General features: G+C 43.6%; 1 protein-coding gene across 1 annotated transcript; it reads left to right on the forward strand.

Annotated features, from left to right (window-relative positions):
• Positions 1 to 415: 415 nt before the first annotated feature.
• Positions 416 to 22,951, forward strand: CUNH10orf71 (chromosome unknown C10orf71 homolog). Its single transcript, XM_009277741.2, has 6 exons — positions 416 to 760; positions 4,913 to 4,980; positions 6,464 to 6,684; positions 11,586 to 11,756; positions 13,661 to 16,111; positions 16,336 to 22,951. Exons 5-6 carry the CDS (start codon positions 13,837 to 13,839, stop codon positions 18,699 to 18,701), a joined length of 4,641 nt encoding a protein of 1,546 aa, XP_009276016.1. The 5' UTR covers positions 416 to 760; positions 4,913 to 4,980; positions 6,464 to 6,684; positions 11,586 to 11,756; positions 13,661 to 13,836; the 3' UTR covers positions 18,702 to 22,951.
• Positions 22,952 to 26,216: the final 3,265 nt, after the last annotated feature.

Genomic DNA, 26,216 nt, shown 5'->3' on the forward strand with positions numbered 1-26,216 from the left:
CAACATCCTATTGCAGTTCGCCAAATGAAACCCAATGCTGGCATGTGCCTTGTTTGCTTTGGAAGGACGGTGGAATGGGGTCCTTACTCCAGGAACGCTGGATACATTTGTCCAGCCTTGATGATGAAATGAGCTATTTATGAAAAAGCACCGGTAGGACTCTAATGTGTTACTCATGCATACTTCTTACACGGTATTTTTAATGGTGACCTTAAAAAACATTTTGACTGCCACCTGTAGATACAAAAATGCAGCGCTTTAAGGTTTGAATCACTGGCAGTGGCAAGCCAATCGCACAGCATTACTTTCTGTATTAGTTATCTCTGAAGCATTACCAATGGCGAATCTGAATGTAAAAATAGCTGATGACTGTTTGTTTCATCTGTCTGTTACTTGACACCGCATGGTTATTCCAATACGTATGTTTGCCTCTTCCCCACCATGATCTCCGTTTGGTTTCCCTTGCCTGATAACTATTTAAATACATTTTACTAACTTTGGATTCCTTGCTCACTTCACTTCACCTGGCTGGGCAGGTCTGTGAGGGCTCAAGGGTTAGCTCCTCCACTTTTATTGTTTTATTTATTTTTCAGTGGTTGTTTCTATTAAGATAACCATGATCAGAAGGAGAGTCCGAAACATATAAATAATGGGAAGTGCTAATAGTAAGCAGGCTGCTGTAAAATGTGCTGGGGCTTTGACTTAAGGGAAGAAAGCGCAGCCCTGCACTGTCCCTGATCAGGAAGCTGGAGCACAGAAGGTAAGGGGGAAGCGTATGGGTGTTTTTAAAGCAGGGAAATGGTGAAGAATGGTGGTGTCTGAGCGTGTGAATGTATGTGCACTCAAGGATCAGTTGTGTAATTGATCAGATAAGAGAAATCAAACAGCATTTATATCTTTTTTTCAGTGATTAGAGGTGGAAAGTCCTTTCGTTTTGTCCAGCATTTTCTGCTCTGAAAAATGCAGGGTTGTCTCTGAAAGTCTGCGTGTGGAAAGAGACATACATATAGATTTGTATGCAGTGATTACTGTTTATGACACATATAATTATTTGGTAAAGGGGCATGATCTTTTAAAAAGACCACTAAGTTGATATGAAGCTCCATTTAATTGTCCTGTGCATTGTGCTATAAGGAACTTTAAGCAAATATATGTTGATTTACTTTCCAGATGATTACTGTCTACAGATAAGATACTCCTAAAAACTTTAGTGATTTGTGTGGGGGGTTGAAGGCATTTTTATTTCTCTTTTTGGAACAAATAGGAAGAGAATAATTTAAATATTTTATAGAGAGCAATTAGTATGCTACAGAGCCTGAAAAAGTAAAATAGTTCAAATACCTAGGCAGTGCTAAGAGGCCACTATAAATGACTGTGACTATGACTTGTATGCAATTTTAATCACTGGAAAATTTCTTAAATGGCATAAGCTTTTCTGAGTCCAGTTGTTGCAGAACTTCTCAATCTGCCATCCCAAGGAACTGCATTTTATTAGCCTAGTTGCAGAACTCAGCAGCAAAGTAAGAACAGAAATAATTAAAAGTGAGCTTGAGAAGCCAAACTGCTTATGCTTTTTTAAATGGCCTGTGAACAGGCAATCTGATTAAATCTGAATAGGGAAAAGTTTTCCAGCAGCAGGCCAAAGCGACCGGTTCACGCTGACTTTGTACAGTATCGGCTAGAGGGTTCCTCACTAGTCCTCTGCCATTGGTGGGAGGGAGGCTGGGGAGAAGGAAAAGTGAGAAGAGATAAGAAGGAGAAATAAGCTTTCTGGACAGGATCAAAGTCCATGGCTCTTTTCCTTCACTTCTTCAAGGAATTGACCATGTAAAAAGGGAATGCCCTCGGTTAAATGCTTGAAGGATAAGGCCTGTGGAAAATACTAACAAATAAAAGATTCATAGTATATTGGAGCCCCAAAACAACTAAATTTCTCCATCCTTCCACGCTTGTCACTAGGAAGGTATTTACATACATATTCACAACTTAGTTACCAAAGCAGTTGTAACAGGCACTTACCAACGAACTTGAAGACCACAGCTGGGTGGAGGTATGCAGGTATAATTGCATCCCTGCACCGCAAACCAAAAGCACATGGAAATTTCACTCTGTAGCCTCTTATTCCTACTGGCTTCTCTGAAATGTTTGTCTTGTCTGTGCTTGCATTACTGGAGCTGTGCAAAAGGCCCATGAAAATGTAAATCCCTCCAAGACCAGGAAAAAAAGACAACTAACCCTATGAGCCAGCTTGGGAGAAAATACCACTCATCTGTATCAGTCTTTCCTTTCTTTAGTCCAGCTGAGTTTACACACACAGAAAGCTGCTGGCAGAGGCAAATTCTGCAAGTGGTTTTTAGCTGCAGGCTTCACTGTTCTGGCTTGCCTGCAGCCGGGGTGCCAGGTCACACAGAGCTTTGTCTGCTATAAGCGAGCTGGTGAGTCCATTGCTTTTAGAGCTAGCGTGCATTGCTTGAGGTAGTGTTGCATTTTGGGACCAGCGGTCTGTGAGCCAGCTGACAGGTGTGTGGGGAAAGGGAACATAGTAGGGGCTGCATGTGTGCAACTTTACCCTTGAGAAAAGGTTATACATCTAAAAGTGTGTGTGTGTGTATATATATGTATATATTTGCATGTGTGTATTAAGCTTGGTGTTTTGTGACTATGTTGCTGCTTGCCAGGTTTTTATGGCTTTCAAGTGTGTATGGTCAAAGAGACTGCCACCGAGACCCCTGTCCCTTAGCAGCCCCAGAGAAACTGAGGCAATATTGAAGCCATGAGACGACAACCCTTCCCCAGAAGTAAGGTTTCCCTCTCCCTTGGGTTCCCCTGACAAATGATCCTCTTTGGACAGGTATAGAAAGCAGATATTTAATTGTAGTCCTAGGTTTCTTTATCATCCATCTCCTGTGCTTGCAAATAATGATATACAAGAAGGCATTGGCTAGTAATGATTAACCTAAATCATCTAGTAACAGTCAGACCAACCTTCTTGTGAGCCAAGCAGGTCAAATAGTGATGCATCTTTATTTTCAGTCTCTCACATAGCTACATCCCAGTAGTTTCAGGGATGCTTTCCCTGTTACTTACACACTATATCTGAGGTTGTTTGGGGAACCGTGATAGGGCTATGACAGTCACGTACATGAAAGCCACCTAACTCATACTTTCCACTTGGAAAAGATAGAGATGAAAATCGCTGCAATTTTTGGAAAAGTCTCTGAAAGAAATGCATGTGGTTAACATTTGGCTACACCTTAACATGCAGAGTCAGCAAACAGCAGTATCTGGCAATTTAAGCTACTGCAGATCCTCAGTCTCAGATGTGCCTCTGTCTACCACCTTTACCTCGATCAGACATAACCTATCATATCTTAAGGTCAGCTTGGCTTGCCTGTCAGCTTCATTATAGACCCTTGTACAATTCTGCACACTTCTGATGGCTTCTGCTCTGTTGAGATGCATTTCGGGTGTGTCCCTGTCCTCATCCTTTGCATGTTTCAAAGCATAAGGCTCCATTGTACAGAAATTGGAGTAAGTGCCCAGGATTGTCTGGGATGTTGGTGCAGAAGCAGCAGTATGTTCCGAGGGAACCAGACCGTGCAAGCTGCATCCAGGATTTGTGCTGGGGCAGTGGGGCAGCATTCCTGGTCATCATATTGTTGTTCACTGAGACTCATTGTTTTGACTGATCTGCTTTGAAGTAGTGGCATTAGGACTTAGTCTGTTTCTCCAAAATTGAGAAATGATTCTTTGAGCTACAGGAGTTGTGACCAGGCCTGTTAATTGAATGAAGCCATAGACAAGTAGGTAGAATTGCCACTCGGGGTGTGGGAGAGAACTGAGGAGAAGGGCTGAGGAAGAAGAAGTGGCTGGTGACAGCACTGGGCTGCGGGTGATGCTATTGTCTGCCTGCAGGTTTCTTTAGAGGGTCTGGGGGGTCTGGAAAAGCACTGTGATGACAGCATCACTGCGGTTGCTGAAGGACTAATTCAGTCACAGTCATTGGGGTCTCTCTTAGGGAATAAGCATAGAACCTGCTTAAAACTCTTGTTATTTTCCTTTCTGTCTTTTGCATATATCCTTTACAGAACCATCACAAGAAATGCCTTAGCCTATGCATTAACTGTAAAAGAATAAGGAGGTTCCTTGGGGACACGCCATTAAATCATAACAATGAATCAATGCTGAATATGAAGAGGGAGTCTTCATTTCTCAGGAAAAAAAAAAGAACCCCTGTTGCACAGTGAAGAGGGAACTGGAAGGAGCTTCCATCTTGCTCAAGACGAGACCATTGGCCAGCTTTTGCTTCTCAAAAGGAGGAAAATAGTGTGGCCTCCAGAGATAACACTTGGGGGCAAGAGTGGGTGGGCTCTCCCCTGCCCTCTCGAAGTCCTCCCATAGGTGGATAGCTAGCTGTCCCATGGCCATCTTCCAGACAGCAGGCAGGAGTAAGGCAAGCTACAGCTTTTGTCCTTCAACTGGAACAGCTCTGTTATCATCACAAATGGTTGAGGAGCAGTTTGTCATCGGAGGAAAGATGTTATGCGAATGGATGGTTGTGTGCTTGAGTCATATGCTCTGGCATGGATATAAGTGTGTATTTCCCTCCCTGCCACACCGCTTGCTCAAGAACTGAGCTCTCTTGACTGCACTTGAAAGCTATAGCAAGGTGTAAGAAAGAAATAGCTCTATTTCTGCAGCCTGAGCCAGAAAACCTTGAAAACCAAAGCCTACACCTTCTCTTCCCCCCTCTGGTACATATACATATTTGTCTTTGGTAACATAAGACAGGTATTTCAGGATATTGCATGTCCCTAAATCCCGTGGAATTAATTGGGTGATAAAACCACTTAGAACTTGAAACAATTTTAAACCTAGCACCTACAAATGGCTTGAATTCTTTTCTTTATAGAAAACAGATTCAGCAAAATCCTTGTCCAAACCCTGGAAATATCCAGAAGATATAAAGGAAAGGAGCAGGTGAGACTACTAGTAAAAGAATAATACTTGTTTTCTGCAAGCCTGTTATTTCCTGAGACTGTACCCTGTGTGAGTCAGACTCTCCTTGTCAAGAAGCTTAAATGGTCTAAGTGTAAACTTGACAGTGCAGGTGGTATCAGTGTGCTGGGGCTGATGAGGAGGGCAGTGTAAGCGGGGGATGGTTTCAGATTCTCCAGTCTGGAAAGAGAAGTGAGGCATGGCTGGTTGCTAGCTGCAGATTTCCTTGTGTAGGTCACAGAGGAGAATACACCTGCTTCCCTCTTGTGTCTAGCGTACTTGCTGGTATCATTACAATTTTCCCATGACAGGGGCTGGGACTGCCTGGCATGCTCCTTTACAAGGCGTCCAGGTCATTCCATTTGTTTTCTTGTCCATGTGTTTTTCTTCCCTTCCCTCCTTGTCATCTCCCATCTCTAGCCACTGCGATGCTGCGGTACTCTACAACTTCCCCCCCTACTGTGGGAAAATCTCCTTTCTTCCACTCAGGAAGTGAAAACTCAGAAGCTTTCATCCTCTAAGCCTTGCTTGAGACTAAATGAAAGGGATGAATACCTGTCTCATCAGCGAAAATCCTGTCAGTGCTCAGTGGAGGGGCTGTACCACTGCAATGTCAGTTGTCACCTTGAACTAGTGAGGAAGGCTTGAGTCTTCATGATCCCAAAGAGACGTATAGATATCAAGAACCTGAGGCAGAGCTGAGATCTTTGCAGTGAGTCAGTCACCCGCAAATCTGTGTGGATTTCACTATACAATATAATGCCAAGCTACAGCACCATAGTCAGTTGAAGGGTTTTTTTTGCAGAGGCTCATGGTAAAGTACCATGCCCTGTGAAGGGCAGTGGGAAGGCACATTTTTGCCTTAACTGACAAAGGTTAAGCTCTTCTTGTGTGATTCAGAAAACACAGATTCGGTTCCCTGCCCTGCCACAGATGCCCTGTTTGATCTTGGGCAAATCAGTCAGTTGAAGCTGGGCCTTAGCTGCTGATCTATAAATGAGATAGATAGAAATTCTGCTTGCAGTGGGAGAGTTTGTAAGGATAAACAGCCACGAGGTGTTCATGTACCATATTACTGGGGAGCTGTATAAATATCTCCGTATATAATGACTGACCTAGTGACAGACAGTGGCCTTTTCCAGTCAGACATTTAATGCCAAGAAATGCACTGTTTGGGTTCAGTTGCTTAAATGTCACTCGTCTGTGCTGACTTCAGGTCATGGGAGGAGCATCATCCCTTTGCCTTGTGATTCTCATAGACTTGTGCTGTTTGTCAAGTGCTGCACCTGCCCTTTGCCTATGTTAGTCATGCGCTCTGTACCTTTGACTTCCTCCATCATTTCTGCATGTTACTGACTCTTCAAAGGCAGCAGATAGGGCTCAGGTAATGGAAAGAGTGAACAGGAGTTGCAAGAAAGCCTCAGTCCAGATACAATCCGTTCTGAGAGACATCTCCTTCTTCCAGACTTGACAGGCCTCTTGGCAGGATGGGGCATTTGGAGGACATTGGGAAAGACAGTCTGGAGACCAGCTGGAAATAACGGTTGGGTCTTTGCCATTGAACGAGGAAGGGAAAGGTAGAGAGACTTGCCATAGCTGTCACAAGCTGTCTCTGTTCCTCCCATTTTTCTTCACGTGAGGTCTTCATCTCCCAGTGCTTGAAGCTTTGTGATCTGAGCTGAAGAGGTAAGTGTTCCAGCTGGGGCCTGGAAGAGGTTCACATCCTTTGGGGAAAGGACACAAAGCAGGATACGTAATACAAGGTCATTAGCTAGGTACACTCCCTCTTTGCATTCATGCTTCCACCAGGTTGCACTGACCTTCCTTGAGCTGTGAGTCTGATGAATCCCTGGTTCCAGCTCCCATGGCAACAGATACACTAGCTTCAGTAGAGCTCACTGGGAGAAAAAGACTTCAGCTGTCTTTTCTTCAGAAAAAAACTGGTTTGATTAAACAAATAAAATCACAATCATATTCATTTTAATGACATTTCCCCTAGAAAGATAATTGGAAATTATTTTTTTGATCATTTGGAATATTTACTCAGGGAAATTTCAAAACAAGATCACACTCTCTGTTGCAGTACCATCAGAGTATTGTTTGACGTAGAAAAGAAAATGGAAAGTTTCAGTTAATATTAAATAGCATACACCTTCTCTGACTTAAGGACAGTAATAGTACACTATTTTAACTATTATGGTATATATTACACATTACTTCTCATGGCCTATAGTGTAAAAATAGTTAAATAATCTGAAATGGAAAGATATTTTTTTAAATTCTGAATGAAATTTTGACATTTATAATTTAATTTCTCTTCAGAATCTTTATTCCATGTGACATTTCAAAAACAACCTAAATGAGAACATCCTCCCATCACACACACACACATTTCCAAAAGTTTATAGTGTCCATAGGATGGCAATTCAGATTGCCAGCCAGCTGTGCTGGTCCAGTCTGGGACTGCACAACGTCTACCACACCACTCTTAGGTCTAGATATTCTAGTGAATATTGCAGAAAAGAGCAAAATTATTTTATCCCAAATGCACTGCTATTGTCAGTGGTGAGTGATACAGGTTAGAAAATCAGAATTGTCCAGAGGACATGATTTGGTGGCATAGCAATGTAGTATTGGTTCCAAATCCCTTTCCTTTGCATGTTGGTCTGAATGCCACATGGGGGTGAGGTTTGGCTCTTCAGAGATGTTGGATTTCACTTTACTGTGGTTACAGTTACTTATGTAGCCTTCTGGATAGTGCACCAGTGTCGGCTTAGGAAGTAGATGTATTTAGAGTCACCAATTCTGTTCTCAGTTATTCTACTGACGTCAGTAAAACGACTCTAGATTTATACTAGTGTAACTGAGAACAGAAGTTGGCCCAAAGTCAAGAACAGTCTCTCCTCTTCTCTGGCCCAGGACAAGCTGTTCGAGACACAATTGCTGGGCCAAATCCTCAAGGAGAATGGACCCCAGTCTACACTGGTTTGGTCCAGACACATGGTTCCTTCACCTTGCTTCCCAGTGCAATGATCAAAGATCTGATGCTGGAATAGCTGAGGTCACCTTGTTCTATGCTAGTCATTTCTGTCAGTGTTTGAGATCTTCACCCTAAGCTGGACTGACCTAGTTCTCCACCCTCCATCAGCTGGAGCAGGTATTTGTACTTGAGTAAATTCCCTTCCCCCAAGCAGGAAAATTCACTTTGGCTGCCCTTTATGATTATGACCGCAAAGCATAGATGAAAGTGATATTGTTGGATGAGGGAAATGGACGCTTGTACTAATAGCTTTCACCTTATGACCATCTTAATCCAGAAATTGCCTTTCTTGACAGTTTGGGGAAATGTGGCTGGAGCACCACTGTCTCTCTTGCCAGGCAGCTCCCCTCCTTGGTGAGGGTGTTGTGATCCTCCCCCTGGCCCATGTGCCCCGAGGATAGCTCAGAAAGGCAGTGTGCCTGGAGCTGCCCAGGCAGCAGGGCAGATCAGAGGGAGCATTTGGCTCGATGCAGCCCAATATGACCAGCCCACACACTCTTGGCAGTCCAAGCAGCCCAGCACAAAGGATGTTTAGGTATTCCACACCAGACTATGGGGGTCTTTCCTTTCTCCTGGACATCCTTCTGGCTCCTTGTCTCTGACAGGGACTCACAAGGTGACCATTAACTCCCTGACACCTTTCTGTCTGTTTTTCTAAAAGCAAAATGAAGGCGGCGGTACTGTGATCATCGACCGACAGCAGCACTCTCAATAACCATTCACGTACTGATCACTGCTGCCACACAGGACTTTCTGGCGATACCCGAGAGAGCTCACTGAGCCAGCCCTGCTTGGGCTAGAGAGGAGCTGCCATTGGCTGGGAGCGTTGTCTCAGCCTGGTGACACATAGCTGAAAAGGCCTGTTTCCATCCAGTCCTCTCATCTGATTATGAGCTCCATGTCTGTGCCATGAACAAACATGCACCTATGCAAAAAAGTCATCAATTCATTAGGGATTCTCCTATTTCCCATGGTAAGAAGCACTAACTATTGTCATGATAAGCCCCTGGAAGCCCAAAGCAGCAGCGGCAGCGTGTGTGTAAGTAGAGCATGCCACTGAATAAACCTCAGCCAGCAGTCACCATAGGGCTCTGAGTTTTGGGCTGGAACTGTGGATGGATGCCATACAGAGAGCACCACATGAAGAAACCACCTCACAAAGATTTAAAAAAAATAAACCTTCCCTCCCTCTCCCTTCTTTTCCCATCGTCTAGGAGAATGCAGTGCTGCTGACTTCAGAGTGCTATGCAACTCCCAGGGCCGCTGCCAAAATGCCACCACGATGTCTCATGGCACAACATTTCAGCCAAATACCAGCCCAAGGAGGGTGGGAGAACCAAATGGCCCTTTATATATTGCAGCAGCAGTGATGTCACACGCTCCAGCCAAGTTTGCTGGTTTGCCCAGCTCCTGTCTAGTGAAAAAAGTTGACATTCAGTCTGTGCCAGGCCAAGAATAGTCTCTGTAATTTAACCTCCTCATCACAACTTGCTAGGCACTTAAGAGAGCCACTGAAAAAAGCCTCCTATTTAAAAGAGAGGGGAGGGTGGTTTCTGATTAAGCTCCTTGAAATCTGTACATTCATGCAAGCTCTTTCAGTAGCTCATATCAGATGATGCCTACTGCAAACACCTCACATGTTTCTCAGCATTTCCCAAGCAGTTCCAAATGCCCAGTGTTGCTTTCCTCTGTCTTGAAAATAATCTAAATTCAGGCATCTTAAATGTTTTAACGAGCTGAATCCTGACCTAAGCTCAAACACTGCACCTTGCTTGCTGGCTGCCATGTTTATCAAAAAAAAAAAAAAGAAATGGGACTTTACCAGATTGTTAAACCAGCCATGAACAGCTTCTTTGCCCAACGTTCAGAAGTTGCCATCATACCTACACAAGGGGTAGCCAGATCAGTACATTGCTGCTGTTTCTATCCAGTCCCAGTAGTGATCTGCACCTTGAACCCTTGGTGTAGATACAGCTTTTCCAGCTTGAAACATTACACTGCCCAAGTACTAGTATTATGGCCAGGAGAGACAAGGATCTTGACAAGTGTTTCAGAGACAGTGACAGTCGCTATTCTTTTTTAATCAGTGGCGCTGAGTTGTTTTTGTAACAGTGACTCCATCTAGGAAAATAATTGCTGAGATTACATCATGAGCTCTATGTTTATTGTTACCCTACTCACTTTTCAGCAAATGTTCTCAGTTTACAAGGGACAAGATGTTTCTTCAGACCTCCGTCCATGAGATCTGAAAGCCAAGCTTCTTCCTAGTTCAGGCACCACCACCACTAAATAGTGATAAACATTGTGCCGCTGGAATTTAGTCAACAGCCCCGTTGATGAGTGAGCCAGAACATAATCACAATCTCCCACGGCTCTGTTGGCTTTGCACAGAGTACCACAGAAGTAGTAAAATTGTAATTTAACCTCTGAGCAAAGAGATAACTGAGTACACATCTCTGCAATGAGGATGCCCTTTTACATCTGGCTGCAACCAGACATAGCATTGGGTTTTTTTCCTTTTCTTTCACTTTTTTTTCACTCAGACATCTTAAATGGACCACAAAAAGCTCTGATTGGTACAGGCTTGTCCCTGAACTAACACTGACAACTGTCCTTCCTCAGGTAAGGTGTAGTAGACCATCCTGGTGGGTGAGCCCTTGTTGCCGCTTTTGCCAGTGTGTTTTGAATACCACGGGCTGACATAAAAGTTTCCTTAGAGGAGACCCTTGCTTCAGGAAAATCTACTGTATCTACACCTATGTGCTATTTGCATTACCTCAGGGCCAGGCAGTTCTCCTTGCAGGAAATGGATATATTCTTGCAAAGATTAAACAAACTAGCCTGAACCTTGGGGGTCTCCACAGCAAAAGGGCAGCAGCAATGCACATTCACCATAGCTGAGCTTTCCTTTAGAATCTCCTGACTCTGGTTCATGCATGGAAGCAAAAAGATGTTTTGTTTACTGTCCCTCACCATCCCAGCTGTCCACCTTTCCTGTCCTTTACAACAGGGACAGTGAAAAGGATGGACTTTCAAACCTCAGCTGCATTAGTTCCCAGTCCACCAGATTGACGTCTGTCTATGCTTGTTGGCAGTAGGAAGTCATATACAAGTGGAGTGAAGGCACACATTTTCCTCTACAGTCCCTCTGAAAGGGTGGCACAAGCAGGGACGTAGACAGCAGCAGGGAAGAAGTCATCTGGCACAACCCCTCTTTTTAGCCTGGAGACGTCACCCAGCCTTTGCAATGGGCAGACTGCCAGGAAACCATTGCTCACTCAGCTGTTAGTCCCTGCTGGGGCTACCAGAGAATGCTGGAGGTTGTGATAGTTGTTTGCTAGGAACCTGACTGCACTCCACAAGCTACCAAACCCTTAAGGTATCTGGTTATTATCACTCTGGGATGGATACCTGTCTCTTTTGGTAAGAAATCCTGTAAATCACTCCTAAAATGGTTGTAAAATGTGAATGAACAAATAAATGACTGAATACCGCACGAGACAATCTTCAGATCACGCAAACGAATGTCTTTGTTTTCAAATTGCAGAGTTCACTTAAGATCAAAAAATGCTGAAGGTCGGAAACATCCCAGGACACTACTTCTGTCGAATCTACATCACTGGACTATTTCTACCTCCTCACTAAAGATGGCCAGAAATGAAGCCAAATACAAGCATGAGAGGGAGTTCTGAAGATGAGAAGCAAAATTACATGGCAGGTATGTACCTGTACTTCCCGCTCACATAACAGTTAAGAATCAAAACCAAGAGCGGGATGGCCTTTCATTTGTCTTCTCTTTTTTCCTTCCTTTCACTTCCCCCACCGCACATACACAAAAACGTATGTGCGGTGGAGGGGAGTGAAACTGACTTCTGAAAAATCTTTGTACAAAGTAAAATGGAGAAGCTCTATTAAGCTTGTTTTATTTCTGGCGTAAATCTATTGTAGTTCTGCATAAGTCATCGGAATTGCATGGCTGGAAGGACAGAGTCAAGATTCATTATGATACTTTGAGTCTAAAAATAGGTTGGCTGAGGTTTTTTTAAATAGAAAAGGAAAGTTTTCATTTGAAGAAACAATTGAGCCTGAGTAACTCAGCTGATTAAGCCCAGTTCCTCTGGCTTTTCATACTTTGACCAGCACTGAGTCATCATAGGGAAAAATGTGCCCTTTCCAAGAGTCTCACTGAGATGGGCCAAAGTGGCATCATGGATTTTGACAGGTGGAGGGGCTGAAATCTGGATCTGGATTTCATTGCTCAGTTCTACAGTGGATCCAAGTTTGAGATGGAGACAGCTTCCACCTGTATAGAAGCTGGAAGCTGCTGTAGATGTGAACTGTGCTGTTTCAGCTCATCACAAGTAAATGATGCAATTGTACTAGGAAATGGAGATACAGATCAGCCTTTCCTTAAGGAGTCTAAAAGGACTTTCCTTTTAGCTAGCTCTTGAATATGCTTTTAAACTGAGTCTCGCTGTAGTTTAGTCAATACCCTGCTCAAGCCCTTGAATGTGAGAATAAGCATCTAAAGAGTTTACAGAGTAAATTTTCAAGAGTTTTAGTGTACAGATTTCAAGTATAGCTGAAGGGTCTATTTTGCTTATACTTGTTCCATCCAAAGATTTCCCCATCCTGTCTTCAGACTGACGTGGAGACAGACAAAAACCACAATGCTGTGGGCGCTGACTGTGCATCATAATCAGGGATTAATGGAAGGCTGTGATATTTTATAATTGTGTTGAATGGGTTACCTTTTGCTCTCAGCAGTTCTGGAACTGAAACCAAATGTTCCCTGTGCTCCTTTAGTGGGTCTGCTAGTGTCCTCTAGGCACTCCTGCCTTCTGCTGGCTAAGCTGATATTAGCAGCCTCTTCAGTTTCAATATACCAACCAACCGTATCTGGATATGGGTGGCTAAAGGATTTTACCCCAGCAATATTTGCTTGGAACATGCTAATGCACAGTAAATCCTCTTTACCTGTGGTGCCATTCTGCTTTCTCAAACAAGTCTTCTGCTCAGGGTAGTTGTCACAGCAAAGCTCCAGCCTGATACCTGATAAAGCAGGTTCATCTCCATAGACTTCATTTTCCGCAGTCATGAGCTAACAGACGAGTGAGAATAGAAGCTTCTATAATAACTTTTTATTTTTCACAAAATATTTTAAATTATAATTATGTCTTACCAAGTAAGTTTTATCAACTTTTATTTCATTAATTAAGTTTTCTCCTTTTTTATTACTAATTCTTCCTGGCCAAAAAATGGCTAATCTTCTTAGCTAAAGACATGCACAGCATTTGGAAGTGTTTATGGTTGGAGGTATGGAAAGGGAAGTACTTGAAATTTGGCATTTGGCTCTTATATCCTTGTTTAAGAGCCCAAGTAAAGAAACTGAGGTGAGACCACTTTTTTTAATGGCGCTTTCCAGAAATTAAACTATCTACCATGAGCTCCTTGAATTGACCAAAATAACAATTATTTTTCATGTTGTTTATTGTGTTGCTAGCATCTTGTTTAGAAAACATGCAGGAGCAAATTAGTCAGTGACTGATATATCTGGAAAATGCTCTCTGTCTAATAGTGTTAATATAGAAAAATGATAATTTATAATTTTTGGCTTTGCAGAGAAGAAAGTATCCTTCAGCTATTCCGTAAGATGAATCGATGTGCAGCAGCACCGTCTGGAGGAATAGCTTTGTGCTTGTGAATTGCAAACAGCTGGAACCACCCAACACAATCATCTGCCTGTTTGACACCTGAAATTAATCCTTTGAATAATTCATTCATGACTCCCATGAACAATGCAGGGAAATAAGAAACATACAGAAGGACATAGTGACTCCTCAAGTATTGGGAGTCTCCTGGATGACACAGACAGAGAGGTAAGCAGTCTCACAGACCGGGCTTTCAAAAGTTTGTGTGTGGCAGAACTCGAAGACTCTTACAATGAACCAGATCTTGCCATTTCACCTGACTTCGCCCTCCAATTCTCTGCTAAATTTCACCCAGGGACGTTAAACCATACCATCAAGAAAAGCAACGTCTGTAACAAGCTAACAGCGAGAAACAATGAACATACAATATGGGCTTCAACATTCCAGCAGTTACCAAAGTGTGCTCCAGAGGAGAAAAGGATTGCTAAAAACAAGACCTTTGCCATGGAAAGGAACAAGCTGAATTTGCCAGTCCCTGGTCCAAGGAACAATAAACATGTTTCAAAAGTGTCCTCATTGATTAAGACATTTGATAAGACTGCAGACCAAGGGTCAGGAGGTTCCCTGATAGCCCTTAAGCAGCCCATTAAGAATAGCTTTCAAAAATGTAAATTAAATCATGGAAATGATATGGCTTGCTGGGATGACACAGACATTTTAAGCATCCACAAGGAACTTTCTGAATTTTCTGAGGCTAGTCAAGGTAGCCACTGTCTCAGCGGCAAACATGAGCCACAGAAAAGACCTACTAAAATAGACCTGAGTTATTGTGGCTCTGACGGTTATTATCCTGTGCTGATTGAGATGTCAAAAGTAGCCAAGTCAAATTTTTCCCGTTCATCTAAAAAGGCTTTAAAAAACAGAAGTGTGAAAGTTAATGAGCCAGCAAAAAAAGGTAATTTTCTTCACAGTGAGAATAGTGCTTTTGAATCGTGGAATGTTCATCATAAAAAACTGGCTGAAAAGGAGGAATTTATTGATATAAAAACAAAAAAGGAAGGTCTTGCATACTTGGAAGAAGCACCATTTATTAAAGGGTCCCGCACACGTGAACATAAATTACCATCTGCCAAGATCACTGTTGCCAAGAAGCAGGAGAAAGATTTTCGGATGGAGACAACTCCACCAGAAGCTGCTTTCAGCGTCCCTCTCCCAGCTGTACACGTACCTCAGGGCCCCCTCCCTTCAGAAACCGAATTTCCTGCTGCTCTTCCTCCCGCACCTCCCCCTAGGATCCATGCACACCAGGGTCCTCCTCGGCCACTCCCTGTCTCACAGGCCCTTCCTCTTCCACCCCCCACCCAGCAGGGCCATCCCTCAACATTCCCTACCCCTGAAGCCCCTCCTGTGCCACCACCCCCAATGCCAGCTCAGCTTTCCTCCCCTGCCATGTCCCAAGCCTCAGTCTCACCCCAGTCCACGTCCTACAGGATGGTTTCACCCTCACCCATGTCCCAGGCACCCAGCACGCCTCCACCAAGACCTCTGGCCACCTTAACTGAAGAGGAGGTCCTCAGTCCCCAGCTGGGCAATACCTGTCCACCCTGGAGGAGACACAGGGCTACAAAAGGGGCAGCAGAGAAGAGACAGACTTCAAAGGAGAAGTTCACAGCCAGCGATGAGACGGTTTCATTGTCTGAAAATGTGACTGGTGCTGAACCTGGTCTGGATGTGACTCCTCTGGCTAAACAGGTAAACTCCCCTGGATCGATCAGTCCCTCTTTCAACATCACCGAACTCTTAACACCCATCATACCACCAAAACAGGAGGTAGACCCTGTGGAAAGTGAGCTGATCCCGCTGACACCTCCTCCCACTGAGGGCGCAGCAGTGAGAGACCATGAGGGGAGCGCATTTGGCGATTACAGGTCTTGGGATAGTTACAAATCGAAAGCATCGAGTCTGTTATTCAACTTGAAGGATGTGCGTAAACGTGTTAAAAGCATTTATACCCCTTCTCCCCTGTTAAGGGCCTTGGAGGAGAAAAATAAAACTAGGGAAAATATACAGGAGAGTACAAAAATGAATGCCTCACTCTCGACTTTACAAGAAAAAAGTAACAAAAATATTGCAGAGAAAGATGAATCGAGTGATATTACCTCCATATTGTCTGGCAGTGTTCATGAAAAGGACAATAAAACTGATTTAACTGGACACTTTACAGACAATTACCTGACTTTGAGTTCACCCCAGACAACAGCAGACCTTTTATTTTACCAAACTGGAGACAACTTGCAGCAAGACGATTCAAAACACGAAGGTCTGGTTAAAAACACAAGGAGCAATGAAAACTTCCCCTTGTTCAGAAATGAATCGAATGTACCTGATTTAAGGAAACGTCTGCAGTATCCAGCACTGAAACCATTCAGTAAAGACAATGCAGATACAACAGCTGGGCAGCCCGTGCAGTTCACCCCACAACAGCAGACCTTTTATTTTACCAAACTGGAGACAACTTGCAGCAAGACGATTCAAAACACGAAGGTCTGGTTAAAAACACAAGGAGCAATGAAAACTTCCCCTTGTTCAGAAATGAATCGAATGTACCTGATTTAAGGAAACGTCTGCAGTATCCAGCACTGAAACCATTCAGTAAAGACAATGCAGATACAACAGCTGGGCAGCCCGTGCAAAATCCCAGCGTCCGGGGTGAGGAAAATGAGAGACAAGCTGCTAATCAGAACGAAGAGTTTGCCTTCAAAACACTCCCAAACCAACTCTCACCAGCAGAGGATGTGCCTTACAGTGACATCCAAACCAGTATGGTGGTAACCGGCCATGAAACACAAGGCAAAAGAAGCAGTAGTTCTTCGGAGCAATCTTTCGTCTCCACGGTAGAGCAGCCACTTCAGGAGGAGCCGTTTCCACCGGTGCCCCTGATGCAGAAGGCATGCCTTCAAGAAAGCCAGAGGGCTAAGAGTGAAATGGGTGCAGACAGTAAGAAAAGTCACAAGGAGAGAGGGAAAGAGGTTGGGGAAGATGAACTGCAATATTATGCTTGTATCAGCTCTGGTACTGGTGCAGCAGAGAAGAAGGAGGGTAGGGTTACTGGGAATGAACAGAGGAGCTTGATGAAAGAGACACTAAGGAGAGAGAAAAAGGAAGAGGCCAACAGCATGGATTCTGCTTCCGACAGTATAAGGGACATGTCCATCCCCAGGTCTGAGGAGCCAGAAACACCCCCAACTTCAAGCTCAACCAAACCCAGTCTGTTTATGATTAAAGATAACACATTCAGGTCACCTCAGGTAATAAGGGCTGTCAAGCTGCCCCTGTTCAGGTCCTTTTCCCTGGATGATACAGTGAGCAGCAGTTATAGGGAAATGGAAAGTAGGTTTGTGCCCCCAGCAGAGCACAACAAGCAGCACCAAAACCTGTTGCATGCCCAGGAGGTAGGCTGGTCGGCAGTGAGGCGCAGAGGGCAGCAGAACGTGAGGGATGGAGCAACCGACAGAGGAAAAGAGGCCAGTGAGCCTGGATCTACTTCAGCAACACTGGATCCCAGTCTTCTGGAAGATACAGAGAGCTTTTCATTAGGGAAGCTGATAGAAGAAGATGAAGAGACTTGTGCTTTGTTAAATAAAGTTGGGAAAATGAATGAGGAAAGTGTCTGCAGAAGGAAAGAGAAGCTGCAGACTAGGAAGGCAAGACACGGCTTAACACAGCCAAATTTAGCTCTGGAAAACGACCAAGCACAAAACAACGCCAGCTATCCTGCAGAAAGACAGATGAATTACTTTAAGAATCATCATTTATCTAATCGCAGAGGTGGCTCTTGTGCGAAAAAAATAATCACTAGGGAGACCATTTCCCCTGTGACTGGCTCCATATCAGAGGACCACACGTATTCTCCTGTATCCCATGAAGCTTTAGAGGCCATCCTACATATGGAAGGTGCACCAGTTTTGTTAGACAGTCTTGCATGCTCTGCTGTTGCAAGCCCCAGGTCAGGCAGCATGATGCACTCTATTGCTGCCAGTTCATCGTCAGACAAGCCAACAAGAGAGACAGAGGATGTTATAAACCCTGCCTTGCTAAACATGGCACTAAAGAGCCAAGCTGATATGTCTGCAGAAGAGATACTTGATTCAGCACAGAGGAATCTGCCTTCTGATTCTGCAGGGGAAGCTGAGAGACTGGAGCCCGGGGGACCTGGGGAGAGAACAGCAGGCAAGCCTCCTGCTGTGCCACCAAAAACAGAAAAGGCTCTGCGGCGGGCCAAAAAGCTGGCAAGCAGGAGAAAGAAAATGCAAGAGCAGCAGAAAAAACATCAGACCGAGCATACAGATGCTGTAGGGAGAAAGGCTTCTCATTCTGGACAGACACTAGCATCTCCCTCACCCTTGGAATACTCTCCTCTCCATTCTGCCCCTCACTCAACTTTTACTCCCACAGAAACCAGTACAGGAAGACCCTGTGGTGCATCAGCAGTAAGCCCTTTACCCTCTTCAACTCAGCGTAAACTCCTCCAAGACCCTGACTCTGGCCAATACTATGTAGTTGATTTACCAGCTGAAGTTAATTTAAAGACATTTTATGACCCAGAAACTGGCAAATATGTTCAAGTCTCAGTCCCTTCCTCGGAAGGGAACTTATACCAGCCCCCCTCTTCAGAAATTATGAATTCTCCTTATGCCTCCTACCCTAGAGTGCTCCCTTTACCAGCTTCATCTGTAGCAGTGCTGAAGTCACCTTCTCAGCTCTCCGAACCTACCTGGTTAATGCCAGCTGTACCAGGAGAACCAGCTGAACTACCTGAAGATGACCAGCAGGATTACAGATATGCTGAAGCTGTGGATACCCAGCCCTATATTGAACCAGCCTCTCACCCCTATAGTCGAGATGCTGAAGAAACTCAAGTTCACTTACAAAAGGACATGAGCCCAACCCCAAATACTGACATAGTGTCCCTCACCGATTTAGATGATTTTGCTGCTGAAGGAGTATCTTGAAAACTGAAGTAACAAAATATGTCAGCTAGTGTTTTTAAGAACCATTTGGACAGACACATGCACACAAAAGCACATGCAGATTTGATGTTTGTACACCACTTTATGTCTGAATCTCATTGTGGTTTGGGTGGGAAGGAAAATGAAAGCTGACCACATTGAAAGATGCAAGGTGATGATCACTCTGAAGAAGTGTGAAATTGAGTAAGCACCAAATTATCAGTGAGATGAAGGGGCAATGCCAGCTAAACAAATAAATACAACAGTATGAAGCCACTGCTTGCTGCTGCTGCTGCTTTGCCATTATGATGGCTGGGATTGCCAAAGCAAGTGTCCTTTTGCCCAGATGTGTTGCATGATATATGACACAAAGTAAAACCTATGAGACCATCCTGTCCATCCTATGAGACCTAGGACAGATGCCGCATCTACTGAACTTTCCTCACTCACTGCCTTTCAACTATATTGACAAGTAGAAAGCATATGGCTACAAATATGCCGTAAACCCAGGATTCATTTTTTGCACACACTGATTGCCCAGATGTTATTGACAAGAAGATTGTATACTGAATGCAAAATACAACAGCCATGACAAAAAACCTTTAAACAACCAGAATACAGTTGCAGCTGCTCTAGACTTCTCATATACTTTTGCAGTGCCCACTAACATGCTGCTGAATTCTTTATATTTCTTGATAATCTCCATGTAAGTTCTCTTAGAGTCAGGGGTTATTTATAATGCAGCTTAAAACTTCAACTTATCTTGATACGTGGCCTGAAATATTTTGGTAAGGAGCAAGGCTGAATGAAATCCCATAATGGTATTTAATTTTTTGTTAGGATGAGAAGACCTTTGCTTATTATAATCGAAGTGGGTTTGGTTTTGTTTTGTTTTGTTTTGAGGCTCCCACTGAAATATAGCACTAACTTTTAAAACCTGAAAAACATTGTACCTAATTTTGGTCTTGTGAATTCTGTGATTTAAAAAGAAAAAGAGATACCAAACATCCAAAGTATTAATTTCTAGAAAAGTGCTTCTTTGGATTACCACTTTTATATGGAAGATCTATATCAAAATATCACTCATCCTTGTGTAAGCTCTTTTTTATCATCATAGATAACGAGAGAACCTTGGTGAAAAGATGGAAAAATTGAATGTAATATGCCTGCTTATAAATATCTATATTTGGAGTATTGGTTTCCTTTCTCTCTGTCTCATTTTCATATTGTTTTCCCCAATTAAAACTGAAGTGCAGGAGCTCTAAGGAAGAATTATACCAGTGACTTTCAGCCTGATTCACATCTCAGGCTGTTTTTACAGGACTGTTTTTGGTGAAGTGACTCTTGACTTCCTGAAAAGAAAGGGAAGAATCAGGCCTTTTGCTAATAAATGCAACATGGGGATGGGACACAGGAACCGCCCCACTGTCCCAGTTTTAATATTTATGATAGAGTTTTTCTTCAGTAAATTCTGCATTTCCCAGGACCGAGGCTGCTCTCAGGACACAGACCAACACTTGGTGGTTTGGCTCCTTCCCTAACCTGAACTCAGCTCCCAGCCTTCCTCCATCCCTGACGAGAGCTGTGCATTCCGAACCTGTCCTGAACACATCAGGCACTTCCTTTCGTCAGTGCTATTTGCTAAAATATTTTCCACAGAGGGGCTAGGCAGACACTAAGGGCATCTCTTCATTGATTTCAGTGAGGTTTGGATTTGGCCTTTAATGATTTTCTAAAGTCCGTTTTCCCTGTTATGCAGAGTTGTGTCAAATTTGCCATGTTGTGATTTGGCAGGGACAGTTGCAGCACAGCTGTGGGGTGGAAATGGAGAAGCTTGTACTGGTTTGGTTTGGGTTTTGAGCACATTCAGCCAAATGCCCATATTCGAATAAATATTTATTGTTCAGTCTCCACCCTTGAAAGTTTTCAACACCTGACTGGGTAAAGCCCTGAACAACCTGGGCTGGCCTCAGAGCTGACCCTCCTTGAGAAGGAGGTTCATCCAGAGACCTCCTGAGATCTCTTGCAGCCTGAATTATCCTCTGATCCTATTCTGCAAACATTAAAATTTTTAAACCAACTTTGACTTGGAACTCATAAAATGCAGCCTCCCCTGGAAAAGGGTTCATTTTGAAAGGAATAAAAAAGAATTTGAAAGTCAAGAGTGTTTCAGGAACAAGGATCAATTTTCAAGTTGTTAAATTAAGGGAAATGGCTCCTGTTATGAATATTTTTCCTTTTTTTTGGTCACAAATAATTTGCTAATCTGACATGGTGCCATTGATGTTGCACTTCTCTGTTGCTGTCACTGTATACAGCATAACGCTTATCTAGTATAGAGCAGAATGTCATCTACATGTTAAAATATAGATAAATAGATCTATTTAACTTTTCCATGCTACATTTAGACAGAACCTATGTAATCTGAAAGCCTAGCAGAGTGCACAAGCCATTTTTTTTAGTTTGATATTACAAATTTAAATGCCCTTAACAGCCCCAAGTCAAGAAGTAGACAGGCTCTCGGAGGACAGGATAAAAGCATGCTTTCCAAGGGGAGACTGTGGCTACAAAGTGTCTGTGCACAGATATAAAAGAAATGGTAATTTGATAAGCAAATTATACAACTGCATTAAAAAAAAATCCCTTTTGCTTGGTTAACTGTTGTTTGTTTTGTATATGTGCACACTTCTGCACCCTTTTTTTGAGGGCCTTCTTAAACTCTTATTGTGGAGAATGGGATCCTCCAATATACTACTTCTAGGTAGGAGAAGAAAGCAGAGTGTATTTTTCACTCTGCTGTGACGGCAAACTGAAACGCGGGCATCTGAAAAGGAGCCACTCCTGACTTGGATACCTAACACAGTTCAAGTAGGACTTCTTTATTTTGGCCAATACTTTCTGCTAGCTTAAGGGAGCTGCGTTCACAGCGGACTGTGTCTCTAAATATGCACATGTCCCAGATGGAGTTTTGACCTAGTGAATTTGTAGCTAAATGAAACAAACAGAACTGGGGAGTTTTGAAAACAAATATGAAAGTGGTTCTCATGATGTACCCAGAGCTTTCCCTAGGGCACTTTGCCACAGGGAGTGAATGATATAAAAGTGCTGCTCCAGGTCCCAGCCTGGTATTGTCTCCATTTGAGTATGAACCCATCGGCAAACCTGTCTCTGGCAAGACCACGCTGTTTTGCAACTTCTTGCTAGGCCGTGGGAGGGTGTGTGTGTACACACACACACATGCACGCACATAAAGAACCCTATATATATAAAAAAAAATTATATATATATAAAAAATATACCTATAAAACTGCCATTTGCATATCAGTATAAGACAGCAGCAATGCCTGTGATGGTGAACACAGAATGTTTGTGTGTTAAAAGGAAGCCAAATGGCACCTTTTCAAAAAACAAATATTTTTCTTTCCTTGCCCTTTTCTGTTTGTGTTTGTTGGGGTTTTCTTCCATTGCTGCTGTGGGAAACTAGGATAGAAGAGGTCATTATTAGGCAAAATGACAGCTGTGAATTGACCTTTTTCTTTGGGGAAGGGGGGTGCTATGGGAAATGTGCAATAGTCATGAAAGCAGCTGTAGGAAAGCACTGTTTCGTGATGCAAACGACTGACATTAAATCATAGGTTAAAGAGGTGTTGAGGCAAACTAAGCTGAATTCTGCCTTGCAAGCAGCCGGTGGTTAGGACTAAAGAACACAGCAGGCTATTTGCATGCACAGAAGCACAGCAGGCTGAGGGGAACAGAGGGCCGTTGCTTTCACCGCTCCCTTCTCCTGCACGTGGCCTTTTTTGCATGTTGCATTTCTGGGTGCCCTGAGGCTCATTTACAGCGGTGGTTCTTCCTTGACAGATGTGACTGAGGCCAAACCTGGCTTAGCTAGTCTTTGGCTCTTGGGCCAGAACCGCCTCCCTTTGAACCTCCTTCTCCTTCTGGAGCAACTGCAACGCCTTCCAGTCCAGTTGTCACACGGCAGACTTGGACTGCCATCCCGCAGCCATGGCTCTGCCCCAAGAGCTCAGATTTCCTCAGGCAAAATGCTGGATTTGTTTTAGAGAGTGCATTTTAATTGAAATGGCCTACACGCGTGGATTTTTATCAACTCCTCCTTGGGTGTTCAGTGCCTTCCTAAGTCATCTGTCCAAGAAAATGTGTGTCATCGGCACGTTCCATTGATGCAACTGTATTTGCAAATAAGTAATTATTTATTAAGTAATAAACAAAATAAATGGGACTTGTTTTACAATACTGGAATGACTTCTAGCCAGGTTTTTCATTGTAATTATGTCTCATTGTAATTTTACCTCCAGTTATGCCAGCAGAAAAAGTCGACAGCATGGAAGTGTGTGTCTGTGTGTGCAAGTGTGTGGTATACAGTTAAAAGATCTAGGAGATGACTGGATGTAGGGCATCCGCCCCCTTCCTCCCCCTCCTAAAGAGAGGGAGCAGGAGGCTAGGCAGAAACACCTTTAGCCCAGGACTCCTGCAATCCCTCCCACCCCTCCTTGCTGTGCAAGGGCAGCGGTCTGGCCAGAGGACCCTGGGGATGTGGTGCCAGCACCCAGTGCGGCAGCACTGGGAGAGGATCACCTTCTTGCCACCACCCAGAGGACATCAGGACTTTCTCATTCCCTGTGCCCCGTCCACCTGGGGGAAGTTACCAGGTGTGTAACTTGATGTAACTTGCCTTTTTCCTTACTAACCAGTCCTGCAGACTGTATATAATCTCCAAAGTCTTGTCAGTGATGGTTTTACATTTCTCCCCAGTTCCTCTTATTGTCTGTTGCATTATGAAACACAGCGGAGACTCTTCTCAAAGTGATTTTGGCTGAGTCCTTGTCCAGACTGGCAATTTTATTTAGATCTGCTCTGCTTTGATCCCTGACTAGCCAAGCAGTCCTTGCTGACAGTGGAAGTGTTACTGTTGTTTGAATATAACAGAGCATAAACAGAAAAGTTGTCTAGTTATGGTTTTACCAGAAATACATTGACAGATTTGCATATCTATATTTGGGGGATATACTCAGTTTCCTTTCTGAGTAAATAAAGAACTCTAAGTTTGATCCTCTGTCTCACTCAAAAGCAGCATCAGAAGCTGGTGATATTGTACATGATGGGTTACATGGGCTCTAGTGAATACATACAAATGTGTAATTTGGAGCAACTGGTGTACATTAGTCATTTTTATTAAGGAAACTCTGCTTCAGAGCCTTATAGGAGATAGAAAGAACATGGAACACTTGAGTAAATTGAATTTCAATGTGGGGTTTTTTTGTGAAATGCTCATTATAACAACAGAGGTCAATGATTAATTTATTTTGTCTTTAGGATGATTATTCTGGTCTTATGATGATCTTACATTCACCACTGTCCCCTGATATTAAATATAATATTGTAATTATGGGGTTTAAATGGGTAGGGAATGGCTGAAAATGACCTGTGGTCTTCCCTTGCTTCTTTTTGATATTCTCAAAGTTTTCATGATGTTGATTTTTTACATTAGATAGTCAGGTCTTCGGTACTCTATGGCCAATTAGAGACTTGTTTCTAATATGCTATTGAACATACTTAGAAAGCAGCATTTCAATAGTGCAGAAGAGAGATCATTTATGTCCCAATTGCCTAAAGCTCTGTGTTTTTATTAAAGCAGATTTAACTCAAGCCTTTGGGGAAGCAGCTTGCAGTGCTAAAAGATAAGCGCTTTCCCATGTCAAAGTCCATATTGAATAAATTGAAACCTGAGGTACCTTGAAAGAAGGAGAGAGGGAAGACTCTGTGAGAAGCAGGGACGATCTTTGAAATCCTTCTAGCAATGGAAAGAAGTTGAACTCCAGCAAAAAGTAAAAAATGTTCAAAGCTGGGGATATACTTTGAAAAGTCAGGGCTTGTCAAAGTCAAGCTGCCTGACAGACTAACTCTTCCCTATGCTGGCTTGGACTCCTTTGTCCTGGAGCTCCCCGGTGTATTCACACTCCTGCCCGCTGGCATTCAATGTCAGAGCCTCATCTTCTCACAACTGCCCCTCCAGTTGCTTAAAACTGGCATAGGGGATGGCAGCATTCAGAGCACACAAAAAAGGGGTTTCCCCTGCTTTTTCGCTATGCCAGAAATGCCAGTGTTGTCACCAAAACCAGGAAGCATTTCAGGTGAACTAAGGTGGCCTTCTCCAGGATCATCCTTACATTGACAGGCCACAGATGGCAGACAGACTCTGACGTAAACAGCGATCCTTCTTTCTATTCCCAGTGCTGATAAGCTACAGAGGATGCAAACTGGATCTGGCCCAAGAGAGACCGTTTCTTCAATTGCACTGAGATTGCTGAAAGTCTGTTGGCAGAATCGGTTTTTGCTAGTGAGCGCTGCTTGCCTGGATCAGGTCTCCTGAGCCTGCATCCCTTCCCAAGGAATGTGGATGGAAACATTTCAGAACTATTCCATGCCAAAACAGTGGCTTTGTGAACTTTTCAACAGGAAAAGTCAGAAAGAAATGAGTGTGTCATATTGCATTATAATATAAGACAATGTTATTGTTGATAATACATCTATACATGGATGTATGCCTATATAGAGATGTATCTAGGTATGTCTACAGGGGAAGTTTAGATTGGATGTAAGGAAAAATTTCTTTACTGAAAGAGTGGTTAAACATTGGAACAGGCTGCCCAAGGAAGTGGTGGAGACCCCATCCCTGGAGGTATTTAAAAGACAAGTAGATGAGGTACTTAGGGACATGGCTTAGTGGGTGGTGGTGTTGGGTCGACGGTTGGACTCGATGATCTTAGAGGTCTTTTCCAACCTCAATGATTCTATGATTCTATGATTCTATGTCTATATGTAATTATAGTTATAGTACTCATGTTCTGCTGAAGTGTCTGGACGTGATCTAAACAGTGCCCCAATGATTCTTCTATGATTCTATGTCTATATGTAATTATAGTTATAGTACTCATGTTCTGCTGAAGTGTCTGGACGTGATCTAAACAGTGCCCTTGAACTGTCCTTTGCATCTCCCACCTGTCGGTCCGCATGTCCTGTTACTTGCAGGGTCTGCCCCAAGGGAGCTCCTTTTTCCCCTGGGCTTGCCATGTACTCTGGCGTGTTCCGCTACCCCGGGGAGGCAAATGTTCACCTCTTTCCATATTCTTTCCAGGACTAGGGGCTGTACCTGGGATGCCCCCATACCTCCATCTCTCCTGCTAGAGGAGCAAGTGGTCGCCCTCACACAGACTCCACTTGCTAAAGGTGGTGCAGTTGATGGGTCCTGAGCAGTCTCCCAGGCTGGGCCAGATGGGACTGTAAAGGGAGATGGAGAAGCCCTTTTGCTTAATATGCCCCCTTCATGAAACCACTGCGTTATCAACCCGAGTCAACGAACATTCCTGGCAATGGGATCAGCCCCAACAGTCCAACCCAGCAGCATAACTGACCCTAGCACTGATCCTACTAACAGTAAACCTCTTACCCTAGCGACCAGATGAGCCCTAACATAAACCAAGCAGGAGTACTGGT

Source organism: Aptenodytes forsteri, unplaced genomic scaffold, assembly GCF_000699145.1.
Source record: "Aptenodytes forsteri isolate BGI_AS27 unplaced genomic scaffold, ASM69914v1 Scaffold15, whole genome shotgun sequence".
NCBI lineage: Eukaryota > Metazoa > Chordata > Aves > Sphenisciformes > Spheniscidae > Aptenodytes > Aptenodytes forsteri.